Here is a 19,053-nt window from a genome sequence, read left to right on the forward strand (position 1 = left end):
GAGCATTGTGTAACCTTCATTAGTGCCCTCCTGTTGTTGGAGGGGCGCATGGTTTTGGTCAAGCACAAGTCATGTACAGCAGGAACCTGCACATGTAAGTGCAACAAATGCCCTGGAGATGTATCCTATTTAGGGTAGGTCACATCTCCAAGGGGTTGTAGCTGTATCTGATCCCAAAACCCTAGAGTAACAATAATATGTGCGGCTGATAATTAGCGGTATGGAATTCCCTAATGGAATTAGGTCTGCTAAAAATGTGCGAGCCATTGGAAATCAGCATTGTGTTTAATAGTGCTGGAACTCATTCTGGCACCATTTGGGCAATGGGTGCCAGGGCAATAAGTTGAAGTCAGCCCTGGCTGCCAGTGGCCATAATTCCACAAATGTACCTACTGTTATAGTGAAGAAAACAACCTTTTTTGAATCACATTATTCTCCTAAATCAACAAGGAGTATTATTTCTTCTTTTCTGACACAGTTCTAAGGAATAGGGAGTTTTTATGAAAATAATTAGGTAAAGCTGTTAAACTACATGTTCAGGTGCCCCTGGCTCTCAGGTCATGTTGGCATATGTAGTTCTATAAGCTCCAGTGTGCTCTCGCACCCACAGCACCAGCTTACCAAGGAGCCAGTTCTCCCCAATATGTACGGGAAAGTTCCCAATTTCGTGGAGCTCTTTTGGACTCTTGAAAGAGTGGACCAGTCTCCCACATGCTGCCCACTTACCTTGTGAAGATACACCAAAGGGGTTTGATGACACAATTAGCATTGAATCTTCTAGTCATCATGAGGGGGTAGATCCGCAATGATGTGATTGCTGCACACCCGCCACCTTCCCTGTAACTTGGACATGGTTGTCCCCCCTGGGACTATTCCTGAGTGGGATTTTTAACTGTCACCATGTATGAGTCAATGGTTAAAACTTTTTCAGGGGGAACCCAACCTCTTTAAACATCAAGAGGTATAGCACTGGTGAGGATGAGACACATCATTTTTTTAACGGTATTCAATTAATCTATTTTCAGAACAATTGCTGCTGATGATGATGATGTATGCTATACTTTAACTCCGGTCGCATCTAGATACTCTATCCCGCTGTATACTTACAGTATATGTCATGTTGTACTGTATGTATCTCAAGAATACTCATTTAAACTTCCACTAAATCAGGTCCTAAATGTGACCTAAGAATTCCGATTCCATATATTTTGTCTTCATAGCTTACCAACAGCTCTGCCGGTGTGTATATCAAAGGTGAAGCCGGGGATCGATCCACAGAGATTTTTGAAATTAACTATAAGACAGGTGGAAGAAATAAAGTCAGTAACTATTACAAATAAGGTGGAATTTTTATTGTAATATAAGAAAATAACAAAAAATACCATGCTGCACAAAACAATAAGATTTCTTTTTCAATATACTTGCATGAAATAAACCAGCACTTTTCTAGAGCAAAGAATGATATCAGTCATGAACGTTGGCAAACCTGGGTTAATTAAAGCTTTAAAGACCAGGCCTCAATTCTGATCCCTACTGTACTGTATGCCCTCTCTATGTGCCAAGATCTGGTCATAAACTGGCAACATTGCAATGGTGAAAGGCTGCACCTTAATTTTCTTGGAGCATTTTGCACTTCAGGGTAATTAATTAATTTTGTATATTTCCTTATTTGTACAGGGTAAGCTTGAGGCCATGGAGTTGTATTTCTGCTATCTAACTGTATGCATATGAGAATACATAATGTGGATATTTGGACAGTTTCAAAGACAATAATAATTGGCTACAGGAAACGTTGCATACACATCTATTTGCCAACAAGAATTCATTTTTACACTACTATACAGCTCCAAGTTTGGTGTAGCTTGGTTTCACTTTTCCAGTACTGGAGTACTGTATTCTGATATCTACATATGTATTCTATCAGTGTAATGGCTATGTCCAAGTGGGGTTTTCTTGGAAGACAAAGTCAATGTAAAGAGATTATTAGATTGATCTCTTAATAACATAAATATAAATATTGCATCTTATAACTTTATTGTTTGTATCTTTATGGAAAAATAATTATGCCTCTTAAAAGCAGTCCAATAAACTTAAGTATTGTCTGGACTACCGAGATCTTTTGAGACTTCAATACAAAATGTTTCCAGGTTGCCGTTAGTTTTAATTTGCAAGAAGCTGAGGGTTTATTTTATTATTCATAGAATTGGCAGGCCTCTGGCCTCTGTATGATACAACTTCCAAACAGCTCTCCTATTCCCTACTGACTTTGTACAATTCATTTATAAAAGCCATTAGCATAATTACAGAGCTGTATTTTAATCATTGTTGCATGTTTTCAAAGAATGCGATTCCCATCGAGAGGGATGTTTCAATTTGTAAAGCCGGTTACAACAGCACCCTACAGCGCAGCGTTTACTGCCAGCCGCACAGTCACTGATGTGGAATGTTATTAAATTGAATATATGTGTGTATGCAAGGAAATGGAAATGATTACCATAACTATTGTACGTTAATTTGATCTAGATTTAGAGTACATAGAAATGAGCCATACCACTATTAGGAACATTAAAGTAATATACTATCTGACTACTTCGGAAGTAATGGCTGTGATTCTGAGCATCATATTTTTCTCATACGTCGCATGCATTACTGGCTGCATGTGCATGTTGTGATCATTTCTATACGATCTCTAATTGGGAGATCCTGTGTGCAACTGGGCAGCAACAATGCAAGCGAATGCAAGAGAAAGATTTTTTGAGAGAGTTGAGGGCATGAAGCCAAAGTTATGCATTATTCTGAGTCATGTGTGTGCACTGTGAGTACCAAATTCAGTCGCATGTCCAGCACCAAGTATGGGGTTTGTGTAAATACCAATGATAAAGATGACGACTGCTCTTGCGTATGGAAGAGTGGGGCACTGCTATCACAGAGATGCATACAGATTAGGGGTTGGGTATGGGATATAGGCGCTCGGGATCCCGATGCAGCCATCCCAACAGGGATAGGATACCGACATCTGCCAGTCAGTATCCTAACCCTCTCCCTACCCCTAAATCTAACCCTCCCCCATTAGTTCCAAACCCTAACCCTAACTCTCTCTCTCTCCGCAGCCTAAACCTAACCCTCCCCCCAGTGCCTAAACCTAATCTCCCCCCGCACCATAAACCTAACTCTCCCCCCCAGTGCCTAGCCCTAACCCTCCACCTAGCGCCTAACCCCTAACCCTCCCCCTAGTGCCTAACCCTCTCCCTACCCCTAACTCTCTCTCTCCGCAGCCTAAACCTAACCCTCCCCCCCAGTGCCTAAACCTAATCTCCCACGCACCATAAACCTAACTCTCCCCCCCTAGTGCCTAACCCTAACCCTCCCCCTAGCGCCTAATCCTAACCCCTAACCCTATCCCTCCCCCTAACCCCACTTCCCATCGGGATGCGGCGCTGGGATTGTGACAGGTGTCAGGATTCCGGAGCCGGTATTCTAAGCATTGGCATCCCGTATGTTCGGCTTATAACTACATCCCCAGATTAGAACATGCATATAATGACATAAGCGTACCATTAGCATTTCATTCACATTTTGTTCGCGTCCTGAGTTGCATTTGCATTACGTATTGACTTACAATCAGGCCCAGTATTCCCATTTATCATATATGTTGGCACAAACAAACTTTCTTTGTAAGATGCCACACAATGCTATAAACTGTATGATCACCATCATTATCTACATTAAGATGACTGAAGCAGAGTTTACTAAATGAATGTAATTTAGGAGAATGTGTTTTCTCAATCCCAATCAAGGTCATAAACACTGTACAGTAGTAATGCAATCCTGCACATTGCTGTCTATGACCTGTATTTACTAGTTCTTTCTAAAAAAAAAATTGGCTTTGATTTACAGGAAAACTGTCTGTAATGATGAACTTTGCAACACAATGTTCTGTGCTTGGCACAGTGTCGAATCCTGTTTCTGTATAAATTTCTATATAATGTTTATTTAGATCTCTTTATTTATACTGACAGTTCAGTACACATAAAGGAATAGAGAAGTAATTTTGCTTATAAAGCTTATGGGTGTTGGTAAGTTTCACTTCCCCTCAGTTAGCAGGTCTGTGGCTTTGGGATTAAAATATATGGGAAGAGGAGGTTAGAGAGGTGTATTACAGTATGTAACATATGGGGTAGTAGCTGAGGGAGACAAAGGATACACCTATACATTTGTAAAGGACTGTACATACTCTAGCAAAATTACTCATCCAGTCAAATAACAAAACGTGTCCATATACAGTGATTTTGAAGAGGGGTTTGGTTGTATTGGATAAAACTGGCCCCAAGTCATTGCATTGGCCAGCTGACGGGTTCCAATCAATAGAGCTACAATAAAAAAGTTGACAGTGTTTAGATAGACACTAAGGGGTCTATTTACTAAGCAGTGTTAGGAGAATTGAAAAGTGAATAGTGAAAAGTGATAAGGTGCCAACCAATCAGCTCCGAACTGTCATCTCACAGGCTGTGTTTGAAAAATGACAGTTGGGAACTGATTGGCTGGCACCTTATCACTTTTCACTCTTCACTTTTCACTTCTCCTAACACTGCTTAGTAAATAGACCCCTATCTGGTAGACAGACGATAAGTCGTCAGGTACAAAAGGTCAACAGGTACAAAAGGTTGACACCAAACAGGTCGACATGGATGAAGATGAACATGTACAAAAGGTCGACGTGGTCAAAAGGTCGACATTTGAATGGTTGATACAAAATATGGACAACCCTTTTTTTTCATGGTCAGGCACTTACTGGAGGATTAGGATTAGGCATTACCCTGACGATTAGGGTTAGGCACCAGGATGGAGGGTTAGGGTGAAGATTACTATTAGAAAACAAAAACCCATGTGTCGACCATTTTTGTATCAACCATCCCAATGTTGACATTTTACCATGACGACCTTTTGTACCTGATGATCTTCATCCATGTTGGCCTGTTGTGTGTCAACCAATTGTACCTGTTGACCTATTGCCTGTCTACCAGTTGGTGTTGATCTTCTGACTGTCTAATGGGAAGAAAATTACTTGCAGTCAAGACTGCAAATATCCCGGCGCTCAATACAAAAAGAATAGTGTAATCAGTGCCAGCTGCAAGTAATGAGGGTTTGGTCAGAAACCCAGAGACAAAAGTCTCCACAGCAAAGACAAATGAAAAAACAAATCTTTACTGCGCTAAGCACTGCTGATAAATTGAAATTAGAATATCTATATCAGGTTTGCTGTCTGTTTAATAAACAGGAGGCTTAATATAAAATAAATCTGATGTTTTAATAAATACAATATAATCCACATATAAACGGCAAAAATTGCAATCAAGTACACATGAATAAAAATCAATCATCTAGAGAACTGCAGAGATCATATAACTCTCTAACTGTAATGCATTAATATGAGAGTATAACTCGATACCATATCACTGAGGTTCCACAGCACAACGTTCTGATACTGCCACTATTGCAACAATGTGGCTTTAAAAGTAGCAATTTGTTTCCAATGGTAAGACAGCTGAGTTCCGCTGCTTGAAATACAATCACTACTGGCGTCCCAGTGTGAAGTAGAGTCACGCTGGAGAATGAAAGGTGGAAAGAGGGAAAAAATTGTAGTACCTCAACCCCTGGATATCTGTATCCACACTGATGTCCGTCCTGGCTCAGCCTGTCTATTTTACGAGACGAAACGCGTTGACGTCATCACCCAGGCATCTGAGGTTGTTTCACAGCACAAAACCACTTGCCGCTTGACACTTTGGAGGATTTCTACAAGGTGACGATTCATCCCTGGAGTTCACCGCCAGCCGATACACGGCAACCGCTCCACAGGCAGCGCTGGTCTCCCGCTGCACGGCAGTCGGCCCCATCCAGCCGCGGCTTCACAGCAAATAGACAGGCTGAGCCAGGACGGACATCAGTGTGGATACAGATATCCAGGGGTTGAGGTACTACAATTTTTTCCCCCTTTCCACCTTTCATTCTCCAGCGTGACTCTACTTCACACTGGGACGCCAGTAGTGAGCGGAACTCAGCTGTCTTACCATTGGAAAGAAATTGCTACTTTTAAAGCCACATTGTTGCAATAGTGGCAGTATCAGAACGTTGTGCTGTGGAACCTCAGTGATATGGTATCAAGTTATACTCTCATATTAATGCATTACAGTTAGAGAGTTATATGATCTCTGCAGTTCTCTATATGATTGATTTTTATTCATGTGTACTTGATTGCAATTTTTGCCATTTATATGTGGATTATATTGTATTTATTAAAACATCAGATTTATTTTATATTAAGCCTCCTGTTTATTAAACAGACAGCAAACCTGATATAAATATTCTAATTTCAATTTATCAGCAGTGCTTAGCGCAGTAAAGATTTGTTTTTTCTTCTGACTGTCTATCTAATTACTGTAGATCATTTAATCCACACCAAAAAATGCCTGGCTATTCTGAGAAAGAAGATATCCTGGGCTTTTAGTAGAGATAGTGTAGAGAGGAGATGAGTAAATGTCCCATGATTTGCTCCAAATAATTATCTCTGTTATTAGGTCAATAGTTTATTTTTATCAAATCAATAAGAGGTGGTTTAATAAAAGGATTTAATTTTTTTTACTAGCGCTCAACTGTTACAATATAATTTTTATAAAATGTATTTTTGAATTCCAGATTTTTTTCAGGTTAGAAAATTCATAGACACCTGAACGTTGCTGTAAGATTTCTCTCACCTTGGGCTCACTTTTGTTGTTTCAGGGGTATATTTACTAAAGCACTGGTTTTTAGAAGTGGAGATGTTGCCCATAGCAACCAAACAGATTCTAGTTATCATTTATCTAGCACCTTCTAGAAGATAATAGCTAGAATCTGATTGGTTGCTAAGGGCAACAACTCCACTTCTAAAAACCTGCACTTTAGTAAATATACCCCTTATTGTACATGTAGGATGCTGGCTGTATGTGATAACTCTGTTCTCATCTGAAAGTTTATTGAAGGCTTTATGCTGCATTATTACATATTGTTGTATGCTTTAAATGACAGGCCATTTATCAAGGGATTGCATAGAGCAGGAAAGGTGAAGAATGTAAATTCTATGGTAAAGAGCAGAAATAAAGGTGATCAGTAATAATAACATATCATGTACCTGATCCAGGAATTGGGCATGGTTCACAGGGCTTACTCCAGGCTTTGCCAATATTATACGTACAGCAACACATCTTTTTTGTGACATTAAAGGGCAGTTCATTGTCACACATAGTCCCATTGTAAGTCCGGTAGCAATAACTCTTCCTCATATCTGGTAGAAATTGTAAAACATTTTTGTACAATTAAATAAATCTCAGCTCACAGGAACCAAAAGTTTATATAATATGATAAAATAAACCTGATGTATTACAAAATGGAAAAACTGCTTTCAGTCACCAGAGTAACAGTAGGTTCAAAAATAGAAAGTCATGCCAAATAACCAAAGGTAGTTTGTATTTTAAATGGATAATAAGTTTATGTTCGAGCAGACCCTGAATAAATTCCATCAGATTTGGATGCTTGACTAAATAACAATCCTCATCGATAGAACATATAAACCTTCCTCTCTTCTAAGATGGGATAATTTGTAATTGTATCTTGATATACAATTTACTGGATTTATATAGATTATATGTTGCTCCTTAGTATGGCAGGCACCCCCTCAATTTATCCCATTGGTCTCCACCTTTACTGTACCCCATTGTATTTTTGTTAATATTAGTAGAGTATAGCGTAGTGCACCTGGGCAGCATGTGACTTATTGGCGGAGTGAACTGGGAAGGACACTGGGGTCTGTAACTTGGTAGATGGTATGATGTAAATATATGAATAAAGCCACAGACAATACACTGGGCCCTGGGTGTACAGGATGTTAAGTGAGTGGCGCAGCCGAGGTGCTGGTGGTGGTTAGTCCCTATGTGGTACAGCTTAACCAGGTTTCAGGTTTACTTAACTAGATAAGACAATATGGTGGCATAAATTCATGGGGATGAACAGGAACAATAACAGTGCTGGAGCAGCCTGAAGTGTAAGGGTATTGCTGGGCGTTGTAGTACGCCAGGTGGCAGGATGGTGTATTACCCGGTGGTTAGTGGCGCTATGCTCTTTAGTAATAGCGGTGGTGGTATAGGGTGCTTGCAGTACTCTGTAGGGCTATATGTGGCTCTTATGGCTGGGAGTCTCAGAGAGCATGTCCAATGTACTGGAAAGCTGAGAAGCAAAGACACGCCAACAGGACATGCATGTGCAGTAGCTAATGTCGGAGGACAAGCCTCCTGCTGAGCAGCAGCGGGTCCTAGAGACCGCTAGTTCTGCTGCAGTATAGATATTAGACAGCGCAGAGCTCCACATTTACACTAAATGTTCATATTTTGAAAATAAAGGTTTCGAATATAAAGTCAAAACGGGGAACAGAAAAATTGCATTTCTTATTTATATGCTGGCTCTGTACCTTGTTTACTACGATTCACATTGTAACATTTTCCATCTGTTTTATAGCTGTATCAGGTTATGTCTATAATCTGATAATGATGTTAAATCTTAGAGTGGAAACATAAATCGCACTGATAATATTATAATGATTATTTCTTTGATAAGCTAAACTTGATCTTGGTCCATTATCGCAAAAAAATTTTTTGTCATTTAAACATTTTAAGAGGAAATGTTTTTGAAAATAGTGAAATAAAGACTTGGAAGAATCAATAATATATACTGTAATACTGTATATGTAATAAATAACATTTATAAGATTTGTTCTGTGTAAACTCAGAGACAACCTACAGGGTCTGATTCAGCAAGGATCACTATAGCGATTACGCATGCAGACGGGATATTGTTTCTTTCTCTGCATGCATCGCAGTGCGCGTAGGTCTCACTACACAGACCCATCGCAGAGTGATTGACAGGAAGTGACCGTTTAAGGGTGGTGCCGGGTGGGGGGTGATCGTCGAGACGCAGGCATCCCAGTTCGTTTGAACGCAGTTACAGGGGCGTGCATAAATTAGCCACTGCAATGCCATATGCAGCTTGGGCTTTCATTGCGTGTGCTGAGCAATTTCTGAGTAAGGTCAGACCTTGTGCGTGAGGCTCCGATGGTACTCGATGTTACCGATGGGTTCGCAGATTTGCTAAGTATTACGGATGTGTGTAAGGTGAAGTGGGCGTCCTTATGTTAGGCTGTGATGGCATTGCGATAGCAATCATTAGCATATTTTTTCAGTGAGACTGTGTGCGTAAATGCAGCTGCGATCTTAATAGCGATCCTTGCTGAATCAAGCCCACAGTATGTAACACATTCAAAACACTAATTGTAACATGTGAGACTGGAATGTTGCATGCTGTGTTTGAGTCAGAGACAACGGCGACACTTTCCTGATTCAGTGTTGAAATTTTAATGAAACTAGTGATGTTGTTCAAATAAATAGTTCGAAAAAAATAAATTTCAAAACATGTTCATAAAGCTTATTTTTAAAACTTATGGATGTACAAATTAGCAGGAACACCTTTCCTCTTCCAAACCTACTAGGGTTTATAAATACATATTTATAAGATAAAACCAAATATATATAAACTGTGTACAGTATACCAAGAATATATGTGGGTAATGGGCTTACAATTTGAGAGTGGCATAAAGTATCATTTGTAAATACATCTTTGTCTCCACGGTGCACCAACTAGCAGATCTTTAATAAATGCATTGGCCAATTAGCGTCGCATTTGCATCCAAGACTACTGCTATTAAGCATGCAGTTATTATCCTAATATGCCTTACTGCAGCCATTTGTGATCGGACAGTTATTCACATGCAGACAAATAACACTCTAGAATAGTAATGTGCAATTTCTCCACAGTTTTGATAAGACCCATATTAGCAAATAAATATAATTATATATGTCTTAGCCAAATGTAGAGCTTAAGGGAAGCCTGAGGTTTGTTTTAAAGGGATCCCTTTGCTTGGAGAGGAGGCAGTCATTGTGTGGGTTGAATCAATTGAAACAATAACACAGCAAATAAGTTGTCAAGGAACCAGTGACAAGGTGCTAGAGAGTTGAAAAGGTGCATTGGATTTGTCTTGAACAACAAAATTACTTTTTAAACTGAATATAAGCAATGGGTGCACCTTGATGCAAAATATAGTTTAAACCATTTTTCATTTTGTGTATTCTTATTTTATTTACATTTCAAGTACTGTAGTGACTTGTTCTTTATTGCCTCTATTAAGTTAGTCCTTATGGAGGGAACACAATTTAATGTATTTGTGTCATACCCATGCAATTATGTCCACCATTGACCTGCATATACTCCAGAGGGCATATGCACGTAAAGTTTCCCAAGGTATTGTAGCACGTTCCTGGTCCACAGACCCCGGGATTTGTGAAACATTCATCGATATCTGCAAGTTACCAAACAGAGATTTAGAATTCCAAAATAAATAAAATGGAACAGACTACAGCATTGGTTGTGTTTTCTCATTTCTGGTTGCAGTTACCTTCACATATGCGAGTTTCGTCACTGAGGTAGTAGCCTGGTGGACACTCACACTGGAAACTCCCAAATGTATTAATGCAATTACCACCTTGGCATAGACCTGGTAACTCCTGGCACTCATCAATATCTTAACAAATAACAGACATACCATTACAACAATACACATACTTAATATTTAGGATGTGTGTATAATCATATAGACCATAGTTGCAGTGCAATTAATGAACATTTATGTGTTCAACTTCAAACCATACACAGAAAACACACAATTAAAACAGGTTGAATCAATTTTTATGTACATTACACTGGGATGCAAATTATTGTTCATCTATTTTGGATGTGTAAATTTAGATGAGATATACAGATTAAATGAAAAGAGATCCTATTTATTTCAGTGTGCAATACATTGTGTATTCCAGTGGTTCTCAAACTCGATCCTCAGGACACCCACACAGGTCACGTTTTCCAGGTCACCCAGCATGTGCACAGGTGTATTCATTACTCACTGACACAGTTTAAAAGATCCACAGGTGGGGCTAATTATTTCACTCGTGATTCTGTGAGGAGGCCTGGAAAACATGCACTGTTTGGGGTAATGAGGACCGAGTTTGAGAACCTGTGGTCTATTCCACATGTTCTCAAACTCGAGAACCACTGGCCTATTCAATGTAAATCAGCCCTACATGCACAAGATAACATATAAGTAAGCAGCACATTGGCACAGTGGTTAGCATTACTGCCTCACAGCATTGGGGTCTTGAATTTGATTCCCACCTGGATCGTATGTGGAGTTTGCATGGGCTTCCCTTGGGAGCTCGTATTTTCTCCCATATTCCAAAGACATACTGTACTGATAGGTGAATTGGCTGTTACAAAAATTAACCCATGGTCTGTCCACATGGCAGGAAGTACTGTATAGACTGTAAGCTCCAGTGTGGCAAGGACTCTTGTAAATGATTAAATATTCTTTGTAAAGCACCGTGAAATATGTATGTGCTATATATAATATTTGTTAATAATAGGCGTTTTTCATGCTTTATTCTCAGCATCAGAAAATAAATAAAGAGGAACTTCCAATGGAGGGAAGAGATACTAGAATAGGGTGAAAAAAAGACAAATTTGGACAGCAGGGACCTTTAGTGAATGGAAGGAGGCAGGATGAGACATCGAACAAAAAACTGTATTTATATGTAACAAAGGTCACACATCCAAATTGTGTTTTTCACCTAGAGCATATAAAGGAAAATGAGAAAATTGGTCTAAATGCAAATACAAATCTGCCAGTACATGGCTGCAGAATAATAGTCTATTTCAGCTTTGCAGCTATTTGGGATTAATTTTCTTTCCACAAGTATAAGCCTAATGCAGCCAAAAAGTCTAGTCAAGTTTGCAGCTAATTTTCCAAGCTGCATGTGATCCAACACAAGAGCTTAACGTATTATTGCAGGTAGGAAGATGAAAAGTCAGCTCAACGCCAACCAATGTTATATGGAGGGAGCTAAACTGGACCTGGGGGCTGGGGACAACTCACAACAAGCTCCAAGCACTGTTTCCCCATAAAAATAATTATACAGTGACACTTCTACAACTTTTTACAAGTGAAAAGATAAATAAGTAAACAAATTACTTTTTGAAAGTCACTGTGCTCTCCAACTTCTTTTCCAGAGTGAAAACCATCAATCCACATTTAAGCAAAATAAACAAAACAAAAATAGTGTAATATTGACAAAATAAACACTCCAGTGTCCCTGGTGCCTAAACATAATCTCCCCCTCTCAGCACCCTAAACCTTTTCCCTTCCTCCTTAGTGCCTAACCCTACCCCCCCACCCCCTGTGGCACCTAACCTCTAACTCTAGCCCTCCCACTAACCCCAGTACTTACCGTAAGTATGCTGGTGGTCAGGGATCCCAACTGTCAGAAGTTTGACCAGATTCAGTGTCCAACAATTCTAATGTGTCCTTCGTAAATCCACCACCTAGGTTTAATTGTTAAGATGAAATACTCTTACTGGCTCCATATGGTTAGGGGCATATCTCTGGGTATTTTAGTCCCTTCTGATATAAAATGATGTGAAACACCCTTTAGGACTCTCATACGGCATTGAGAAAGATAATTTATTTAACAAAATGTGCTGCAGGAGGTGAGGCGAGACCCAAGGACTTACTAGACAGTGGATGAGTACATTGTATCTAACATTTGGGTTCCAGGATAACCAATGAGAGATTTTGATATGCCTTTTTTTCTTGTTCATCTGGTATAGAGCTTAATAGCATATGTTTTGTAATAAACTGTTTCATCTTCTTTATACCTCTTAGTGTAACTAGTAATTATATTTTATGACATTGGCGGTACGTCTCTATTGTGTACCTTATCTTTTTGTGGTATTTATGTGGAGCCCTAAAGGATGTTTGAAATCATATTACAGTACATCAGAAGGGAAGGATTAAATGACCCAGAGTTTTGTGCCTAATCACAAGAAGTCAGTAAGAGTATTTAATCTCAACAATTGAACCTAGTTGGAGGATTTACAAAGGACTTATTGGACACTGGGGTGTTTATTATTGTCATGATTACACTATTTTTGTTTTATATATTTTGTGTAAATATAGATTGATGGCTTCCACTCAGGAAAAGAAGTTGGAGAGCACAGCGCCTGTACAAAGTAATTAGTTTGCTTATTTATCAATTCACAACAAGCAGACAATGTTGTCGTTTGTTATTTAACTTTAAGTGTTCCTGCATTTATTCAGTTAGCTTTGTAGCATTTCACCAAAATCAAAAAACCACAATGAGTATGCCACAAGCAGAGTTTTTTCATTTCACAACTAGTTTGTCTACACATCTCTGTTCATGTAAGCACAATGCTATTCCATATTGGCAACTGTGCTATATTTTATCACAGTAGGAAATAGCATAAGAAAGTATACTATGGTTTATGCCATAAAAGTCACTTACCTTCTAATAGGATCGTGATGGGGTTGGGTCTGAATCCTTCTCCCCCGGGGCACAATGTATTATATTCAGCTGAAAACAATAAAGTTTTTTTTAGTATTTACGCAAAAAAAAACATGTTTTTATCTTTAATTATTCATTTATAAATCAATAATTTTAAATATTAATTAAAATTAATATTGAATCTACAATATGCTAAGTGTCCCCTGAATTAGCCTATATTATACTGGTAATATATTAAAACCACAAGGAAAAAGACACAAGATTCATTCTTACAGCTGTTGACAGGTGGGCATATCTCACATGGGTTCCCCCATGCTTTTCCTAGAGAACAGCAGCATGATGAGCGGCTTACTCCAACACCAATCTCTGTACTACAAGAGATGGTTCCATCACCGCGAGGTCCATGGTTCCGATAACAATTGCCCACTCTCGTATCTGAAAAGAAACATTAATGCTCTTGATGGACAGTCAATCATACATCAGAGAACTTACTAAGTCTGGTTACTGCCATGTCTTGAATTACTGTCTCTCTGAAGTTATACTGCTTTTATTTGTTACTAGCTAGGATATCCAAGCGTTGTCACTAGACTGGACCCTGAGTACATCTGCAACCTTCATTTTTTTACATTATAACATATAACCTATGCAACCTATACAACTATGCAAATTAGGAGTAAATGACAGTAGAGACAGCTGTATTCTCATATCCTTTGGAATGGGGTATATCAGGAGCAAACTGACTTACAGATCAGAAATCAGTTAAGCTTCCAAAATCACTTGAGTTTCAGAAATCATTGCAGAATAGAGGGGATAATTCAGCTGTAGACTGATATGATATTACAGTTGCTAACATGTTAGCAGCTGCAATAGATATAATATGGGAATGCAGCAGGAGGCGTCAAGCATTCATTACTGATCCGAGCTGCGTCCAAGGACATCCAAGCAGCATTGGATCATCTGCAATCCCTTCAGCCGGCTGAGTGACCATGAAGTCGCTCAAGCTGGCCACCGCATATGAGTTAAAGAGGCCAGGAAATCTCCATCAGCCGATGGAGATCCTGGCCTCTCCACTCACCACGGCGGTGACACGTCTCCATTTTGGGAAATGGAGGCAGTTGGCACCCCCTCCCCACACAGAAACAGCAGCAGACTGTCAATCACTGGACTGCGTGAAGGATCATAGACCCATACTGTACATGTGCAGTATGGGTCAAGCTCATGTGCAGATTCATAATAATCAAGAATCTGTGTGATCCATGTCACTGCATCCGCAGCTTAATCACCCCCTGAAATCACTCTGCAGGCCAACATTGAAGACCATGTCTAGCAGGGCTCCCATCAGGGGAGGATGCTGGGACTGGAGTCCTGTTCCCAGACAGAAGGGGGCCCACCTGTAGTGGCACTGTTTGGCTGCGATCAATCTCTCCTGCTGTTTGTAAGCTCCACATGCTAAGCTTTGCCAGGATGAAAGATTGTGGTTTGAATATGCTGCCTGCCACAGTCTGAATGTATCGAGTGCTGAGCTGCTTATGAGCCTGCCAGGCAATCTGCTAAGACCCCTGAGGCTGCTGCTGTAAAATGAGACAGTGAGTGAAATGCTAATAATGCACACTGTTTAATATCAAAGTTTATCATGCAAACACAGAGGGCTAACAAACTCTGTATTTCATGTATACAGAAAAGTGATGTAACACAGCACTTTGGAAGAGATGAGAGTGTGACAGTGTGTGTATAAAGCATGTCCCAGTTTTATGGGATTGTGTTACAGAGTGTGGCCTTGACAAAGTTCAAACCTAGGCAAAAACCTAATCTTGGTTCAAACTACACCACCATGCCATATTTGGTGGAGCTAAGTACAAAACTCTGGCCGTGCTTAAAGGACAGACACACACACACACACACACACACACACACACACACACACACACACACACACACACACACACACACACACACACACACACACACACACACACACACACACACACACACACACACACACACACACACACACACACACACACACACACACACACATTTTCTCACTTATTATATAGATTTAAAACCTTTCCAGATAAGAGATCATATTTAAGGCACCATAGTAAATACATAAGTGTGACATTTACTGTAATATATGATTATTGCGCTTGTAATGTAAAAGTAATACTAAAAAAAAACAGTATAGATAATATTACTGTACTAAATTATTCGTCATGGTTTGGGCTCACTCCAGTTCAACTCCTGAATGATGTTCTAATTAAATTTTAAGCTTTCAGCTGATGCCAAGTGCACAGCGTCTACTTCCCTGCAGAATTGTATAGGTTAGCAAAAAAATATGACATCTGGACAGGTCAAGAGATCAGTCATTAAGAGTGAATTCTTCCAAAAACAGAGCTGGCAAAACAGTAATATTGATCTCAGGAAGATAAACAAAGTGGCTAAAGTTTAATTCCTGAAGTGTTGGAAAGTTTCTGTATGTCGTGGCATTGCAGAATGGCTAGTTAAACAAAAACAGGTGTGCATATTTTCTTTTAATAGAAACACTGCAGATTCATCTTATTTCCACTAATTCTGCCACATACAGTATATCAAATATACAGTAACCATGCACAAATATGTATATCATATTATCTACATCCAAGATTCAGCCACTGTTGAACTGCAAGTACTGCCCGTCAGTGCTGTCCTTGATATACTGTAGGATTAGGCATTTTACACCTATCCAGGGGCTGCTATGCTTTAAGCTAGACAGTCACAGACTCTCGCACAAATATATTTTTAAAATAATATGGGGGCATATGGTGACAGATTTTGATAGATGCTTAAGCTGGGTACACACTAAACAATGTGTACCCAGCGCGATATCATGAGCTGCGGGACCTGGCGGGGGTGCCAGCATTGGCAAGTGCATGCAGGTCCGACGGGCGATGTCACTGACGACGTACGGGAGCGCTCATTGTCGGCAACATAGCGGCTACACACTGGCCGATGTGCCTAATATATCGTACGATCCGCCGGATCGGACGACATATCGTCTAGTGTGTATCCAGCATAAGAGGCTTAAAATTCCTGAGGTAAGGATCATTAACAAAAGAGGCTGAGGCAGGAGAGAGCAGGGGCAGAGAATGGCAAAGAAGGAAAGTAGTTATGAGAATAATGAAAGGGATGTTTCAGAATACATGAAGTTAGGGGAAGATGCAGCTGTATGTACTAAATAAATAGGAAGTTACTGAATAAGTATCAAGAGTAGCCTGCATTAAGGATAAGAACTTTAGGTAGTATAGTGAATGGTAGTAGACAGAGGGAGAGCATCCTAGCTGCTGAGTTTATGATGAACTGTAGATGTCAAATATTTCAAATCAAACAAAACAAAAACATACAATTTAAACATTTAATTATAGTGCAGATTCTTTAATGTACTCTTTGTAGCTTCCCCTTACCTACACAGCCTACACCAGTTGGGTTAAGCTGAAAGTCAGGTGGACAGTTACATTCATATCTCCCAGGAGAGTTAACACAAAAGCCATTAACACAATTGATTGGATCTGCACATTCATCCACATCTGCAGACAAAAAAGATAATATAATGATTATTAACGGTTACTTATATAGCACCAGCATATTCAGTTTCGATTTACAGTTGGAATCAAACAGTAATAAAACAACATATTTAAAAATGTACTAAATAGACAAAAATTAATTGAATACAATATAATGTAATGCATACAATACAATAAAATAAAACACCAAAGCGTATCCCCACTAAAAGAGACGTCTATTCTTGGAAGTACTGACCGGTAATTAATGACATCATCCCCTTTGGCTGTATACAAGCGGCGGTGGTGAGATATAGACATCCAACCACCCTGCCATTGCATATCAGCCTTATGGTGCGTTCACACGGTACAATTTAAATGAACGATATGAGCGATAACAATATCATTCATTCTTAAATCGTTCATATTTATGCTGCCATCGATCGACTAATGACTAACGATGCGTGTTCCTGCATGGACGTTAATGATATCATTAATCGTCCATGCATGCAGGCCAATCTGAACGATATCTATCAGTGACTGCAGGAGGGAATAGTCATTGGTCATGGGTGATATTGTTGGTGTGTGGGTGAATGATATCATTCAACCAACACACCAGGAATTTCAAGGGAGATCGTTCAGCGACATCGATCACTGAACAGATCGTCCCGTGTGTAGGCAGCATTATTCAAAAGGTGCAGCACTGTTTGTAAGACAGCCTGTAGGAGCATTTAATATATTGCAAGTCCGGAGCGGCACAAGTGAGTTTTAACCACCATTCTACTGCATATCAACATTGTTTAAAAGATGCAACACTTTGTGTGAGACGGATTGAAAGATCAGGCAGATTGCTTAATATATTGTCTGTGTCATGACTTAAATATTTCTGGATGTATTATTCTATGAAGATAAGCACTTTGATGTCTGACATATAAAGACTTTACATGAGCTATAGAAATAAGTGCCTATTTTTTCCTTATAAGCTTATGCTTCCAATTAAGTGGAGGCTGCCTTTTTTTCTGCACCATTCATTATAACAGCTCAGCACATATTTTAGCACCTTATACTGTACCTTATTTTGTAATGTGCCATATGTGAAATAGACAATTATTGTGCAAATATGTCTCAATTTTAAAAAGAAGAAACTCTGATCACACATTGGATACAAAATTGTTTGTGCTGGTGGATACAGATTAATGACTGTGTTGCTATTCCTTTGGATACAATTATTGGAATCACAGTGGAAACGCAGAGTATTTTCTATCGATTTTGACAGACATATGTCTTAAATTCTGATCCAGAGGATTTTAGTGGTGATATGGTTTAGTGTTTTATTTTATTGTATTGTATGCATTACATTTTATTGTATTCATTTAATTTTTGTCTATTTAGTAAATTTTTAAATATGTTGTGATTAAATATAGTAATCTGACAGCGCCTCGAATCCCTTTTTTCCTTTGTTATAGTTTTTTGTGGGTTGGTATATTTCCCACAATTGTATTCCAGGTGGCAGTCAGACTATTCACCTATATTTCCACTTAGGGGGTGCAGCGCCAGATGTTTTTGTTTTCTGTTCAGTAATAAAACAAGACTGGGTAATAAGAGGTAAGAGGGCCCTGCTCACAAACTTACAATATATGGGGATGCATAGTTTTATTAAATAAAATACAGTAATAAAAATTTATATGAATTAGGATACTGTCATACCAGCTCTTTATGCTCTCCTTCCCAGAAACTCACACTACTGTGGATACACACTATAAACTCTGTAAGCTGTTTCCGCTATAGTGTGACAGGGACACAGACACTACACTGCTTGCAATAGGCAAACAGAAGGAACAGGTAAACAATAGGGGGTATATTTACTAAAGGTTGATTTTAATTGATTTAAAATCAATGAAAATTGATTAACATTGATGTTGTGTTTCTGGGGCTAAATCACACATAACTAATACTTTAAAAACCAAATAAAAAATTGTCTGTTAGTAAATGTGTGATTTAACCTCAGAAACACGATGTCGAAA

At 39.1% G+C, this 19,053-nt stretch overlaps 1 protein-coding gene across 1 annotated transcript in view; it reads right to left on the reverse strand.

The window, feature by feature from the left end:
* Positions 1-19,053, reverse strand: part of FBN2 (fibrillin 2) — a 294,460-nt gene that overhangs the window by 66,909 nt on the left and 208,498 nt on the right. Inside the window, exons 36-42 of the mRNA XM_088475116.1 lie at positions 16,934-17,056; positions 13,767-13,928; positions 13,494-13,562; positions 10,538-10,663; positions 10,316-10,441; positions 7,169-7,321; positions 1,226-1,294 (exon numbers count right to left, since the gene is read on the reverse strand). Coding sequence (XP_088331242.1) covers positions 1,226-1,294; positions 7,169-7,321; positions 10,316-10,441; positions 10,538-10,663; positions 13,494-13,562; positions 13,767-13,928; positions 16,934-17,056 — 828 coding nt within the window. The remainder of the gene's footprint in view (positions 1-1,225; positions 1,295-7,168; positions 7,322-10,315; positions 10,442-10,537; positions 10,664-13,493; positions 13,563-13,766; positions 13,929-16,933; positions 17,057-19,053) is intronic.

Source organism: Taudactylus pleione, unplaced genomic scaffold (assembly GCF_031769625.1).
Source record: "Taudactylus pleione unplaced genomic scaffold, aTauple2 ptg000162l, whole genome shotgun sequence".
Lineage (NCBI taxonomy): Eukaryota > Metazoa > Chordata > Amphibia > Anura > Myobatrachidae > Taudactylus > Taudactylus pleione.